This window comes from Gymnodraco acuticeps, unplaced genomic scaffold (assembly GCF_902827175.1).
Source record: "Gymnodraco acuticeps unplaced genomic scaffold, fGymAcu1.1, whole genome shotgun sequence".
NCBI classification, from domain to species: domain Eukaryota; kingdom Metazoa; phylum Chordata; class Actinopteri; order Perciformes; family Bathydraconidae; genus Gymnodraco; species Gymnodraco acuticeps.
Window position 1 is genome coordinate 273,966 of NW_022989837.1, and position 15,521 is coordinate 289,486.

A 15,521-nucleotide genomic window follows, 5' to 3' on the forward strand; every position below is an offset into this window, starting at 1 on the left:
GGTTTGAATCCTACTTAAAGGACAGAAACAACGTTGTTTCTATAAGTAAATACACATCTGAGTTGACACATATGACATGTGGGGTACCTCAAGGCTCCATCTTGGGGCCTCTTCTCTTTAACATCTACATGCTACCACTGGCTCAGATAATGAAGAACAACAAAATAAGTTACCATAGCTATGCAGATGACACACACATTTACGTAACAATTTCACCAGGAGACTATGCTCCAATTCAAACACTGAGTAAGTGCATTGAAGAAATCAATGACTGGATGTCTCAGAACTTTCTCCAATTAAACAAAGATAAAACTGAGGTAATGGTTTTTGGAGCCAAGTCAGAACGTATAAAAGTTAGCACTGAGCTTCAGTCTGCAATGTTCAGAACAACAGATAAAGCCAGAAATCTAGGTGTAGTCATGGACTCTGACCTGAGTTTCAACAGTCACATTAAAACAGTTACTAAATCAGCCTACTATCACCTAAAGAACATCTCTAGGATTAAAAGACTAATGTCACAGCAGGATTTGGAAAAACTTGTCCATGCCTTTATCTTCAGTAGACTATATATATATATATATATATATATATATATATATATATATATATATATATATATATATATATATATATACATATAGACTCTCCTTGCACTATTTCTATTCTATTTTATTTGTATTTACTTGCACTATTTGATCAGTTTTATTGTGTTTCACTGTTGGAGGAGGAGCCTGTGACCTCAGATTCATATCTACACTGTAGCTACACATAACAATAAAAGCCTTGACTCTTCCTCTTTCTCCCTCAGGTCTTGTGTGCAGTAATGACAGTTGTTGTGTTGTTGTTGTTGTTGTTGTGTTGCAGGATGAGGTGGAGGAGCTGCGCTGTGAGATGCTGGAGATGCGCGACCTGTTCCAGGAGGAGGAGGTTTACCAGCTGCAGAACCTGAAGCTGCAGCTGGACCAAAGCAACAAAACCTGCCGCGTCCTGCAGTACCGGCTCCGCAAGGCCGAGCGCCGCAGCCTACGAGTGGCCCAGAGCGGGGGGGCGGACGGGGAGCTGGTGCGCAGCCTGGAGCACGACAACAAGGTCAGAAAGTACAGGTATTTGTGTTCAACATGTGAGAAGTAGAAAGTACAGGTATTTGTGTTCAACATGTGAGAAGTAGAAAGTACAGGTATTTGTGTTCAACATGTAAGAAGTAGAAAGTACAGGTATTTGAGTTCAACATGTAAGAAGTAGAAAGTTCAGGTATTTGTGTTCAACATGTAAGAAGTAGAAAGTACAGGTATTTGGGTTCAACATGTAAGAAGTAGAAAGTACAGGTATTTGTGTTCAACATGTAAGAAGTAGAAAGTACAGGTATTTGTGTTCAACATGTAAGAAGTAGAAAGTACAGGTATTTGGGTTCAACATGTGAGAAGTAGAAAGTACAGGTATTTGAGTTCAACATGTGAGAAGTAGAAAGTACAGGTATTTGGGTTCAACATGTAAGAAGTAGAAAGTACAGGTATTTGGGTTCAACATGTAAGAAGTAGAAAGTACAGGTATTTGTGTTCAACATGTAAGAAGTAGAAAGTACAGGTATTTGTGTTCAACATGTAAGAAGTAGAAAGTTCAGGTATTTGTGTTCAACATGTAAGAAGTAGAAAGTACAGGTATTTGTGTTCAACATGTAAGAAGTAGAAAGTACAGGTATTTGAGTTCAGCATGTGAGAAGTAGAAAGTACAGGTATTTGGGTTCAACATGTAAGAAGTAGAAAGTACAGGTATTTGGGTTCAACATGTAAGAAGTAGAAAGTACAGGTATTTGGGTTCAACATGTGAGAAGTAGAAAGTACAGGTATTTGAGTTCAACATGTGAGAAGTAGAAAGTACAGGTATTTGGGTTCAACATGTAAGAAGTAGAAAGTACAGGTATTTGGGTTCAACATGTAAGAAGTAGAAAGTACAGGTATTTGTGTTCAACATGTAAGAAGTAGAAAGTACAGGTATTTGTGTTCAACATGTAAGAAGTAGAAAGTTCAGGTATTTGTGTTCAACATGTAAGAAGTAGAAAGTACAGGTATTTGTGTTCAACATGTAAGAAGTAGAAAGTACAGGTATTTGTGTTCAACATGTAAGAAGTAGAAAGTTCAGGTATTTGTGTTCAACATGCAAGAAGTAGAAAGTACAGGTATTTGAGTTCAACATGTAAGAAGTAGAAAGTACAGGTATTTGGGTTCAACATGTAAGAAGTAGAAAGTACAGGTATTTGAGTTCAACATGTGAGAAGTAGAAAGTACAGGTATTTGGGTTCAACATGTAAGAAGTAGAAAGTACAGGTATTTGTGTTCAACATGTAAGAAGTAGAAAGTACAGGTATTTGTGTTCAACATGTAAGAAGTAGAAAGTACAGATATTTGGGTTGAACATGTAAGAAGTAGAAAGTACAGGTATTTGGGTTCAACATGTGAGAAGTAGAAAGTACAGGTATTTGGGTTCAACATGTGAGAAGTAGAAAGTACAGGTATTTGGGTTCAACATGTGAGAAGTAGAAAGTACAGGTATTTGAGTTCAACATGTGAGAAGTAGAAAGTACAGGTATTTGGGTTCAACATGTAAGAAGTAGAAAGTACAGGTATTTGTGTTCAACATGTAAGAAGTAGAAAGTACAGGTATTTGTGTTCAACATGTAAGAAGTAGAAAGTACAGATATTTGGGTTGAACATGTGAGAAGTAGAAAGTACAGGTATTTGAGTTCAACATGTGAGAAGTAGAAAGTACAGGTATTTGAGTTCAACATGTAAGAAGTAGAAAGTTCAGGTATTTGTGTTCAACATGTAAGAAGTAGAAAGTACAGGTATTTGGGTTCAACATGTAAGAAGTAGAAAGTACAGGTATTTGAGTTCAACATGTAAGAAGTAGAAAGTACAGGTATTTGGGTTCAACATGTAAGAAGTAGAAAGTACAGGTATTTGGGTTCAACATGTGAGAAGTAGAAAGTACAGGTATTTGAGTTCAACATGTGAGAAGTAGAAAGTACAGGTATTTGGGTTCAACATGTAAGAAGTAGAAAGTACAGGTATTTGTGTTCAGCATGTGAGAAGTAGAAAGTACAGGTATTTGTGTTCAACATGTAAGAAGTAGAAAGTTCAGGTATTTGTGTTCAACATGCAAGAAGTAGAAAGTACAGGTATTTGAGTTCAACATGTAAGAAGTAGAAAGTACAGGTATTTGGGTTCAACATGTAAGAAGTAGAAAGTACAGGTATTTGAGTTCAACATGTGAGAAGTAGAAAGTACAGGTATTTGGGTTCAACATGTAAGAAGTAGAAAGTACAGGTATTTGTGTTCAACATGTAAGAAGTAGAAAGTACAGGTATTTGTGTTCAACATGTAAGAAGTAGAAAGTACAGATATTTGGGTTGAACATGTAAGAAGTAGAAAGTACAGGTATTTGGGTTCAACATGTGAGAAGTAGAAAGTACAGGTATTTGAGTTCAACATGTGAGAAGTAGAAAGTACAGGTATTTGGGTTCAACATGTAAGAAGTAGAAAGTACAGGTATTTGAGTTCAACATGTAAGAAGTAGAAAGTACAGGTATTTGGGTTCAACATATAAGAAGTAGAAAGTACAGGTATTTGAGTTCAACATGTAAGAAGTAGAAAGTACAGGTATTTGTGTTCAACATGTAAGAAGTAGAAAGTACAGGTATTTGTGTTCAACATGTAAGAAGTAGAAAGTACAGGTATTTGTGTTCAACATGTAAGAAGTAGAAAGTACAGGTATTTGTGTTCAACATGTGAGAAGTAGAAAGTACAGGTATTTGAGTTCAACATGTAAGAAGTAGAAAGTACAGGTATTTGGGTTCAACATGTAAGAAGTAGAAAGTACAGGTATTTGTGTTCAACATGTAAGAAGTAGAAAGTACAGGTATTTGAGTTCAACATGTAAGAAGTAGAAAGTACAGGTATTTGTGTTCAACATGTAAGAAGTAGAAAGTACAGGTATTTGGGTTCAACATGTAAGAAGTAGAAAGTACAGGTATTTGTGTTCAACATGTAAGAAGTAGAAAGTACAGGTATTTGAGTTCAACATGTAAGAAGTAGAAAGTACAGGTATTTGTGTTCAACATGTAAGAAGTAGAAAGTACAGGTATTTGGGTTCAACATGTAAGAAGTAGAAAGTACAGGTATTTGTGTTCAACATGTAAGAAGTAGAAAGTACAGGTATTTGAGTTCAACATGTAAGAAGTAGAAAGTACAGGTATTTGTGTTCAACATGTAAGAAGTAGAAAGTACAGGTATTTGTGTTCAACATGTAAGAAGTAGAAAGTACAGGTATTTGTGTTCAACATGTAAGAAGTAGAAAGTACAGGTATTTGTGTTCAACATGTAAGAAGTAGAAAGTACAGGTATTTGTGTTCAACATGTAAGAAGTCAAAGTAAAAAGTCCTCAGAAAAATAAGTAGTGGAGTAAAGTACTGATACCAGAAAAATGTACTTAAGTACAGTAACAAAGTATTTGTGCTCCACTACTTCCCACCTCTGCAAACAAACTGTTCATTCTCTTTCTGCTGCACTACAGCTCCCTACAAAACGAGATGAACAAAACAACAAAGGGACACAAAACGGAAAAAGGGGGTTAAAATTAAATGAGTGCAAAAGACAAAACAAGACTCAAAGACTAAAAAACACGACGTGAAAAAACTAGAAATAATTTAAAAAAAGGCGTAAAACGAGACTCAAAGGAGACAAAAGACAAGATGCAAAATCACAGAAGATTTGACACAAAATATCTAGAAAAAAGGCGCAAAAATGTCACTCAGATGAGAATAAAAAACAAGTTGCAAACTGACTGGAAAAGGGACGCAAACTAGTTAAAAATGGTAAAAAGTAATAAAATGCAAAACGGGGACTCAAATGAGACAAAAGCAAAATGAGACGCAAAACTCAAAAACCTAAACTCAAACGAGGACAACACAAGATGCAGAACCACCAGAAAGGGAGGCAAATGAGAAGATGCAAAATGACTGAAAAAGACGACGCAAATCAAGGAACAAATCGTTTAGAAAAAGCAGCAAGAGGCGGAAAAGAGGCAAAATGGCCACGAAGGGTAAAATGTCTGGCTTTTGACTGAATCACTGCGATTCCCGTCGGACTGCATTCGACAGCAGCCTGACTCACTGAGCCGTGAAACACTCCCCTGCCGCCACAGAAGCGTCATTAGTTCAAAATGTCTTCATCACGCATGCTGTTTTTATTTGAGCCGCACTCTGGTGTAATTATGTGGTGAGCTTTCTCCCTCAGTAGGAAACTAAGACGAGAAGAGAAATCTGAATCACGCCCGCTCTGTGTGTGTGTGTGTGTGTGTGTGTGTGTGTGTGTGTGTGTGTGTGTGTGTGTGTGTGTGTGTGTGTGTGTGTGTGTGTGTGTGTGTGTGTGTGTGTGTGTGTGTGTCCTAGCATTACTATACTTGTGGGGACCTAAATCTGTTTACACAGTCACGTGTGGGGACTCGCCTCCCTTAAGGGGACAAAATGGAGGTCCCCATGAGGGGAATCATTCATTTTAGAGTGAAGACTTGGTTAGGGTTAGGGTTAGGCATGTGTTGGTTATGGTTAAGGTTAGGATAAGTCTCCAGGAAATGCATGTAAGTCAATGTAATGTCCCCTGAAGTGATGTATACATGGTGTGTGTGTGTGTGTGTGTGTGTGTGTGTGTGTGTGTGTGTGTGTGTGTGTGTGTGTGTGTGTGTGTGTGTGTGTGTGTGTGTGTGTGTGTGTGTGTGTGTGTGTGTGTGTGTGTGTGTGTGTGTGTGTGTGTGTGTGTGTGTGTGTGTGTGTGTGTGGTGTAGGATTCCCAACAGCCTCTCCCTCTCATATGGTGAATTCCTGTCACAGGCTTTTCCTTGTAAAGCCTTTTACTGCTCTGGGATGGAGGTGAACTCGGGGGCCAGGAGTTTTAGCCTGATTGGAGCCAGAGATCAGGAGTGTGTGTTTGAAGTGACTGTTAACATCTCTATAGGAAAGTAGATCAAACAACTATGTAAGAGGCATCAAAGAACTTCAGTGAGGAGATATAAAAGCAGTGATAAAAGGCCACGAACAAACACAGTTCAAAATGAGAAGCAAAGACCTGACAAAGCGATGCCAATAGAGACGGAGAAAGCAAGATACAAAAAAGTGGCAAAATGACTTAAAATATGTGCAAAATGAGGCCAGAAAGAAGGTATGAAGAGGTACAAAATGAGAAGCAAACTAGTCTCAAAGCAAAACAAAAGAGAGAGATGCAAAAGGATTAGAACGAGGCGGCAAACCAGACGTAAGAAACAGAAAACATCGTAAAAGATATACAAAGCGAGAGGCAAAACCAGGAGCCACAAAAGAAACACAAAGCAGGTATGACGGGGTGCAATATGAGAAGCAAGACAAAGCGACACCGTGCAAAACCACTAAAAAGGATGCATAATAGCTAGAAATGGGCACAACGTGAGACAAAAGGAGACTCAGAAGGAGCTGAAAGGGTGCAAAACGACACTAGACACAAAACGAGAGACCAGACGTTACAAAGACACAACACGCATTACAAAAAGGCAAAATAAGACTCAAAATGAAACTCCAATAAGACACAAAGGAAACGACTATAAGAGGCGCAAAAACAGAGGATAAACTATGAGAAATGAGACGAGTCAGACATCAAGACTAGAGATTCAAAACTTCCTCAAAAAGACTCAAAAATAAGTTATTCTGTTTCGAGGGGTGTTAGAAAAACATCCCTGGGCCCCGGCTTGAGCTTCAACCTCAGGATCCATGTATCTGTGATCCTCTCCAGAATGGAAGTAGTCATCACATACAGAGCATCAACTAGTTCCTGAACAGTGTCCTTCACATGCTGATATCCAAGAGAGGGAGTTACACCGTCACAAGATGGAGGAATAGAAAGCAGTATTCAATGTTTACTTCAGATTAGCTCCACGTCAGAAATGAGCATGCTTGATGTCTCTCTCCATAGAGGCTGAATCATCATGTTAATCACATAGCTATCATCTGCCTCAAACAGTCCTGATGCTCTTCTAGGTAATCACACATCCTGTCATGTTCACAGCTACAGTTGGGATACCTTTGTTATCATGTTACTCTGATATTGGAAGAGTGCATTCAGGATTTTCCCAACAAGGTGCTCGTCGTCTCATAATCTCCACTGTGTGCTGGTTTTGTTGTCAGGTTGCAAAGAGCGTATCTCTGCGGCTGTACAGCGAGCTGGAGGCGCTGCAGAAGAAGGAGGCGGCGCTGCAGTGGGAGAACGAGGCGCTGAGGGAGAAAACTCAAGAACTGGAGGTCGCTAAACAAGTGCTGCAGGCCGAGGTGGACAAAACCAGAGAGGTAAATACACTTTGGTTTATTCCCATTTTGCCCCTTTCCCCTTTCGCCCCCTGTCCCATGCAGCCCCAACAACAGCCTCTGATTCGTCAACAGACTTCCTGCAATGCTTCATGGGATGCATCATTAGATCTATAAACTCTAATCGTAACCATAACCCTAACCCTAAGACCCACGACCAAGCAAAACAAGTACAATTTCTTATGTGGCCTAATGTAAAAAAGGGGCGAATTGGAAAGGGGCGAGATGGGAAAGGGGCGAGATGGGAAAGGGTCGAGATGGGAAAGGGTCGAGATGGGAAAGGGTCGAGATGGGAAAGGGGCGAGATGGGAAAGGGGCGAGATGGGAAAGGGTCGAGATGGGAATAATTTAGGGCCGAATTGGGAAGGGGCGAAATGGAGAAGGGGCGAGATGGGAAAGGGGCGAGATGGGAAAGGGTCGAGATGGAAAAGGGGCGAGATGGGAAAGGGGCGAGATGGGAAAGGGGCGAGATGGGAAAGGGTCGAGATGGGAAAGGGTCGAGACGGGAAAGGGTCGAGACGGGAAAGGGTAGAGACGGGAAAGGGTCGAGATGGGAATAATTTAGGGCCGAATTGGGAAGGGGCGAAATGGAGAAGGGGGGAAAGGGGCGAGATGGGAAAGGGGCGAGATGGGAAAGGGTCGAGATGGGAAAGGGGCGAGATGGGAAAGGGGCGAGACGGGAAAGGGTCGAGACGGAAAAGGGTCGAGACGGAAAAGGGTCGAGACGGGAAAGGGTCGAGACGGGAAAGGGTCGAGAAAGGGTCGAGACGGGAAAGGGTCGAGACGGGAAAGGGTCGAGACGGGAAAGGGGCGAGACGGGAAAGGGGCGAGACGGGAAAGGGTCGAGATGGGAAAGGGGCGAGATGGGAAAGGGGCGAGATGGGAAAGGGTCGAGATGGGAAAGGGTCGAGATGGGAAAGGGGCGAGATGGGAAAGGGTCGAGATGGGAAAGGGTCGAGATGGGAAAGGGGCGAGATGGGAAAGGGGCCAGATGGGAAAGGGTCGAGATAAGAAAGGGGCGAGATGGGAAAGGGGCGAGATGGGAATAATTTAGGACCGAATTAGGAAGGGGCGAAATGGGAAGACACCATACACTTTATTACATTAAGAGAGTATACTACTTCACCTAGTGTGCTTCAATGTGCAGAGTGATGAAGAATGATGAGGGTTTTTGTACGGGATGATAAGTCAATCTGTTTATTGATTCTGAAATTCAAAACGTGACCCAAGTTAGACACAAAACAAGATGTAAAATTAGTTGAAAGTAAGCACTACAAAAACTCGAAATCTTACAAAGTATATTTGTCTAATATCTAGTAAGAATATGTCTTTACACTTGCTATAACGGAGCGTCCACACGGCAGCATCGCATTGAAGCTTGCCGGTGGGCGTGTCTGGCGTGGACCAACAACCAATCACATTAATCTCCCGCCCAGGACACACAAGCACGCGGTTTGATTGGCTAGAGCTTGTACTGGCATGTGATTTGATTGGCTTTCGAGCTTGTACTGGCATATGATTTGATTGGCTAGAGCTTGTACTGGCATATGATTTGATTGGCTAGAGCTTGTACTGGCATATGATTTGATTGGCTAGAGCTTGTACTGGCATGTGATTTGATTGGCTTTCGAGCTTGTACTGGCATATGATTTGATTGGCTAGAGCTTGTACTGGCATGTGATTTGATTGGCTAGAGCTTGTACTGGCATGTGATTTGATTGGCTAGAGCTTGTACTGGCATATGATTTGATTGGCTAGAGCTTGTACTTGCATGTGATTTGATTGGCTATAGAGCTTGTACTGGCATGTGATTTGATTGGCTTTCGAGCTTGTACTTGCATGTGATTTGATTGGCTATAGAGCTTGTACTGGCATATGATTTGATTGGCTAGAGCTTGTACTGGCATATGATTTGATTGGCTAGAGCTTGTACTTGCATGTGATTTGATTGGCTATAGAGCTTGTACTGGCATGTGATTTGATTGGCTAGAGCTTGTACTGGCATGTGATTTGATTGGCTAGAGCTTGTACTTGCACGCGGTTTGATTGGCTATAGAGCTTGTACTTGCATGTGATTTGATTGGCTATAGAGCTTGTACTGGCATATGATTTGATTGTCTAGAGCTTGTACTGGCACGCGGTTTGATTGGCTAGAGCTTGTACTGGCATATGATTTGATTGGCTAGAGCTTGTACTGGCATATGATTTGATTGGCTGGCGCTTCCGTCGACGCTTGAAAAGTTATTTTCTCAACTTTCGAAGCGAGCAACGGAGCCGTGTGGACGTACCGTAAGACATAATAGCTTCAGAAGTGACACTGCAGTGAGACATTGGGTCTTGTTTTTGGACAATGCATCATCTTGTTAAGTCAAAAAATCTTATTTTGAGTCGTATCTCACATGAAACACATATTTTTTTACATATTTAATAGAAAATCACCAAATAACATCAGAAAACAGAAACACATTGAGCATTTGCGGCTTATATTATAACAACATTTCCTGATTCTGGTGAAATATAGTTCAGAATGAGTTCTCCAGATAATTACAAGATGTGATTTATCTGAATATCACTTCTTATTACAAGAAATCTTACCAAGCAAACCTTCACTTGTTCTATTGGCAGATTTTTGTACTTATTTCAAGTGAAAACACCTCGTTTTCATTATTGTTTAATTTGTTTTGGAGCAGCATTTTCTCCTGAGAGGTGAAATACACTTTATTACATACAGAGATTATATTACTTCACTTAATGTGCTTCACTGTGCCGAATGATGGAGAACGGAGAGTATTATCTGAAGGGTTGTTTACATAAATCTGTATTTTGAATCAGAATCAGGTTAATTGCCAATTAGGTTTATACACAAGGAATTTCCTTTGGTATATAATTGAACATCCACGAATCTCAAAACGTGACCCAAGTTAGACACAAAACAAGATGTAAAATGACCAAAAAGGAAAGCAAAAAGAGACGTAGAACAAGCTCCAAACAACCACAAAGGGACACGAACCAATTAGAAAGAGTGAGAACGAAATGAGAAACAAGACACAAAACAGACGCAAAATAAGACACGATCGACCACAAAAGGAAGCAAACTAACTGGCTAAATGAAATGCTAAATGTCAATGAAAAAGGCGCAAAATGAGGCACAACATTTGGACACAGAAGAACTACCAAAGAACGCAGAATAAAACACAAAACAAGGCGGAAATCAGACAAAAAATAACACGCAAATAATGCAAAACAAAACACAATGGACAAAAATACAAAAAAAGACAAAACACTAAAATGATAAACAAAACAGGAGAAAGCCCAGAAAGAGACAGAAACGACTACAAAGCAAAAACAATATATATGTGTATATATAATATCCTACATGTATATTTTCTACTTTTTTTAATGCTATTTTATTTCTATTGTGATGTTTACATTTTGGATTAATTATTTCTTTGAATTTTTATTGTACAATTCCATGTTTTTTTATGCTGCTGCAACGCAAACATTTCCCAAATTGGGATCAATAAAGTACTTCTCATCTTCTTATCTTAAACTAAATAAGACAAGAACAAGATGCCAAAACAGCGAACCAGAAAACCACAAAGGGACAGAAACCAAATCACAAAACGAGACCCCAGAAACTCAAACTGAAATGAGACACACCCAAAGATGCTTCACAAAGAGCTGCTGACCCACAGCTGCAGCCAGCTGTCGCCTCAGAGACACATGACCCGGGTCAAATATTAGGGGGTTGGGGGGGCAGCTGACATCCTCAGAGAAACAGAGAATCTAAAATAGACTTTCTGCTCTTATTAAGCTAAAGGCTAAATCTGGATCATTGCGTATTGTGTAGGGGTGGAGGAAGTACTCAGATATTTCTATAAGTTAAAAGGGTTCATGAGACCGTGCTGTAGTTCTTTAATAGCCCAACATTAGCCGCCTTTAGCTTAGCGGCGGTGACGTGAAGTCATGTGACCGTGCTGTAGTTCCTTTATAGCCCAACATTAGCCCCCTTTAGCTTAGCGGTGGTGACGTGAAGTCATGTGACCGTGCTGTAGTTCCTTTATAGCCCAACATTAGCCACCTTTAGCTTAGCGGTGGTGACGTGAAGTCATGTGACCGTGCTGTAGTTCCTTTATAGCCCAACATTAGCCACCTTTAGCTTAGCGGTGGTGACGTGAAGTCATCTGACCGTGCTGTAGTTCCTTTATAGCCCAACATTAGCCACCATTAGCTTAGCGGTGGTGACGTGAAGTCATGTGACCGTGCTGTAGTTCCTTTATAGCCCAACATTAGCTGCCTTTAGCTTAGCGGTGGTGACGTGAAGTCATCTGACCGTGCTGTAGTTCCTTTATAGCCCAACATTAGCCACCTTTAGCTTAGCGGTGGTGACGTGAAGTCATGTGACCGTGCTGTAGTTCCTTTATAGCCCAACATTAGCCGCCTTTAGCTTAGCGGTGGTGACGTGAAGTCATGTGACCGTGCTGTAGTTCCTTTATAGCCTAACATTAGCCACCTTTAGCTTAGCGGTGGTGACGTGAAGTCATGTGACCGTGCTGTAGTTCCTTTATAGCCCAACATTAGCCACCTTTAGCTTAGCGGTGGTGACGTGAAGTCATGTGACCGTGCTGTAGTTCCTTTATAGCCCAACATTAGCCACCTTTAGCTTAGCGGTGATGACGTGAAGTCATGTGACCGTGCTGTAGTTCCTTTATAGCCTAACATTAGCCGCCTTTAGCTTAGCGGTGGTGACGTGAAGTTATGTGACCGTGCTGTAGTTCCTTTATAGCCCAACATTAGCCACCTTTAGCTTAGCGGTGGTGACGTGAAGTCATGTGACCGTGCTGTAGTTCCTTTATAGCCTAATGTTAGCTTTTTACTTCAGAAATCATAAAGTGAGTTTATCCTGCTGAGCTAAACGTGAATGTATCATGAATGTTTGTTTGACACAGAGATTATTTTCTTCAATAATCCAAAATCACATGGAGAAATCCCATTGGCTTTTTATGAAGGGTCCACTACAAAAATATTGAATTCCTGCACCACTCTATAATTGTGGAATGGGAGAACAAAGTAGCTTAAAATGGAAAAAAGTACCTCAAAATTGTACTTGAGTAAATGTAGTTAGTTCAATTCCACAACTAGTACATCAAGGTTGGTGTTTATGCTCAGACACACTGACACACAGCCGTCCTTTGCTTTGATGAAACTACCAAACCCCAGCAGTGAATTTCAGCCTTTTACTCTCGCCCCCTCCTCTCTGCACTCTGTGACTCGGTTTAATCCAGGATTCGCTGCCTGCCTTGGCGTGAGCTCAGACTTCGGCTCAGCTGCTCGTCCCTTTGATCCCAGTGAGGAAATCCACTTAGATTTACTAATCTAGAGCTAGAAAACACACGTCTGATGGATGTGGAGCAGGAGGGACGCTTCAGAAACTGAAACATGTCTGCCTGTGACTGCCTGTGACTGCAGATTCATGAATAACAAGGGAAACTATTAGAGAAGACTCAAACCGCACTTTTATTTTGAAAATCCAAACTATTTATGGACATTTTAGTTAGAGAAAGGCCAATATGGAGCTCTTTTTCTTACTTTTATCACATCTAAGGTCACAAGATAGTAACTATACAGCCTGTAGGCTCACTGACCTTTCATTTTGAAAACACTGTTGACACTTTAAAAAGAGACAAAATGTGGCCACAAAAAGACCTAAAAATGACCTTGAAGAGAGGCAAAAGAACTACAAAGAGACACAAGTCAACTAAAGAGAGGAATAATGAGATATAAAATGACGGAAGACAACTACCAAGACACGCAAAATGAGCATAAAGAAAGATAACATAACTAAATAGATGCAAAATGACAACAAAGAGACATCAAACATCCACAAAAAAGTAAAAAACTTCTTTAAAAAGGTCAGAAATCAACCACTAGGAGACCCAGATTGACCACAGTGAGCCAGGCCCACTGACCTTGAATTGAAAACCCATGACTAGAATTTGACCGTGCACTCTTTACGTTTCCCGCCTCTCGTCTGGAGGAGATATTATTAACGCTGTGACATCCTGTCTGGACACAAAGCTGCAGACAGAAACTCTCATTCCTCTCATGCCCAGACTCACAGAAAGTCATGCACAGACCAGTAGGGCTCGGATGTTAGGAAACGTTTGGACTGTTTTTGGTATTATAAGCATCTCTGAAAGCACTAGGGCATGATGAACAGTTTAAAATATATTCATTTAAAGGTGTCGTTTGACAATTTGGGAAATACACTCATTTGTTTTCTTGCGTGGACTGGAGTGAGAAAGCCAGCTGTCCGTTAGCTTAGCTTAGCATAAGGACTGGGAAACAGCTAGTCTTTGCACCTCTGAAGCTCATCAATAAAACACATTATTAATTTGTTTTATGTGTTCTTAAAGGTCCCATGTCATGCTTTTCTGGTTATCACCCGTCCCCTTGTGTGTTATGAAGGTTCTTCTGCATGTAAACGGTCTGCAGAGATTCACTAACCCTCAAAGTACACCCTGTAGCGAGTAAAACTCTAACACAGAGAAGACCTGTCTGTGCTGCCCCAGAACGCCTCGTTGGACATTTCTCTTTTTACATTGTTTTCTTCCTGGGTATGGTGACGTGTCCATACCCAAATGGACCAATCCGTGGAGCCGTTACGCTAAGACTTCCTCACACACACTTCCTCACACACACACACACACACACACACACACACACACACACACACACACACACACACACACACACACACACACACACACACTCAATCTTTTCTCAGCTGCATTTGCATTACGCTGCATTTTTCTCAGCGATTTCTCCTCCCTGAGACGGCGGGACGCGGCGAGGCTGCCAGGCTGTGTGTGTGTGTGTGTGTGTGTGTGTGTGTGTGTGTGTGTTGTGTGTGTGTGTGTGTGTGTGTGTGTGTGTGTGTGTGTGTGTGTGTGTGTGTGTGTGTGTGTGTGTGTGTGTGTGTGTGTGTGTGTGTGTGTGTGTGTGTGCGTGCGTGTGTGTGGGCTGGTTTCGGGCTGGGTTTCGCGGTGTCTCGCTGTCTCGCTGTCTCGCAGACGGCCACTGGGCTCACAGGGGGAGGAGGGGCAGGAGCTCCAACAAGCCGTGTAGGACAGAGAGTGAATACACAGACTCTACAGAGATGCTGTATGAGAAACCAATGTGAGTTTGGAACATTGAACAATATAAATCTATTCTAGTCGACCTCAACAATGGAATTATGATCAGTAGAAATGGCCATGACATGGGACCTTTAAGATGCTTCTACTATAGCATATGTAAATATATATTAAAGGACATACTAATGGAAAACCCCCCAAAGAAGAGCCGAATCTAGTAGAGCTGATCCATGAAGTCTTCTTGACTTAATTTTACTCCAGTATACTTTTTGGGCATAATGGATGCTATTACTTGGGATTTGTTTTGTTTGTTTGTTAGGATTCTTTATAAATAATTGTATATGTTTTGTTCCCTCAGAGCACTCTGAAGAGGAAGAGCCTGCGATCTTCATCCAGCCGAGCGGAGAAGAGGCTCTCTCAGCAGATCGAGGTTTGATACGTTTCTTATTTCAATCTGCAAATGTTGTCGCAAAGCCGTTTGAATCTATTTGTTGTTGTTGTTGTTGTTGTTGGAACACTATTGTCCTTTTAAGATAAGATGATAACATGTACTTTACTGATCACAAGTTGGGACATTTTTGATGTACAAGTAAGTATAAATATGGAAAATAAATTAAAGCTGCATGTTGCGTTGGGTTGTCACAATCTGAAACCAGAGCCCAGTCTGCTCTGATTGGTTAGCTGGCTGGCTCTGTTGTGATTGGTCAACCGCTTGGATAGATGTTGTAGTGGCAATTTCTTATATTACTTTATATGGTGAAACCAAATGATGACATTACACTGAGAAATGGTTTGGTCAACTCGACCTGTTGTTCACACGGTATCTTCCTGCCAAGGTCGTACTTGAACAATGCGGCTCTTGTTTCTTATGAGAGCATTGATAACAGTCGGGAGAAAGTGTTATCTCTTTTCGTCTGCACAGCAACAGTCCTCTATAAATCACACACACACATTTGCCTCTGTGTCCACTCAGACCTGTATCTACAAGCTTGAATAAAGAA

General features: G+C 41.1%; 1 protein-coding gene across 1 annotated transcript in view; it reads left to right on the forward strand.

Moving 5' to 3' along the window:
* Window positions 1-15,521, forward strand: part of LOC117558983 — a 30,938-nt gene that overhangs the window by 2,905 nt on the left and 12,512 nt on the right. Inside the window, exons 2-4 of the mRNA XM_034235558.1 lie at window positions 865-1,089; window positions 7,208-7,366; window positions 14,879-14,950. Coding sequence (XP_034091449.1) covers window positions 865-1,089; window positions 7,208-7,366; window positions 14,879-14,950 — 456 coding nt within the window. The remainder of the gene's footprint in view (window positions 1-864; window positions 1,090-7,207; window positions 7,367-14,878; window positions 14,951-15,521) is intronic.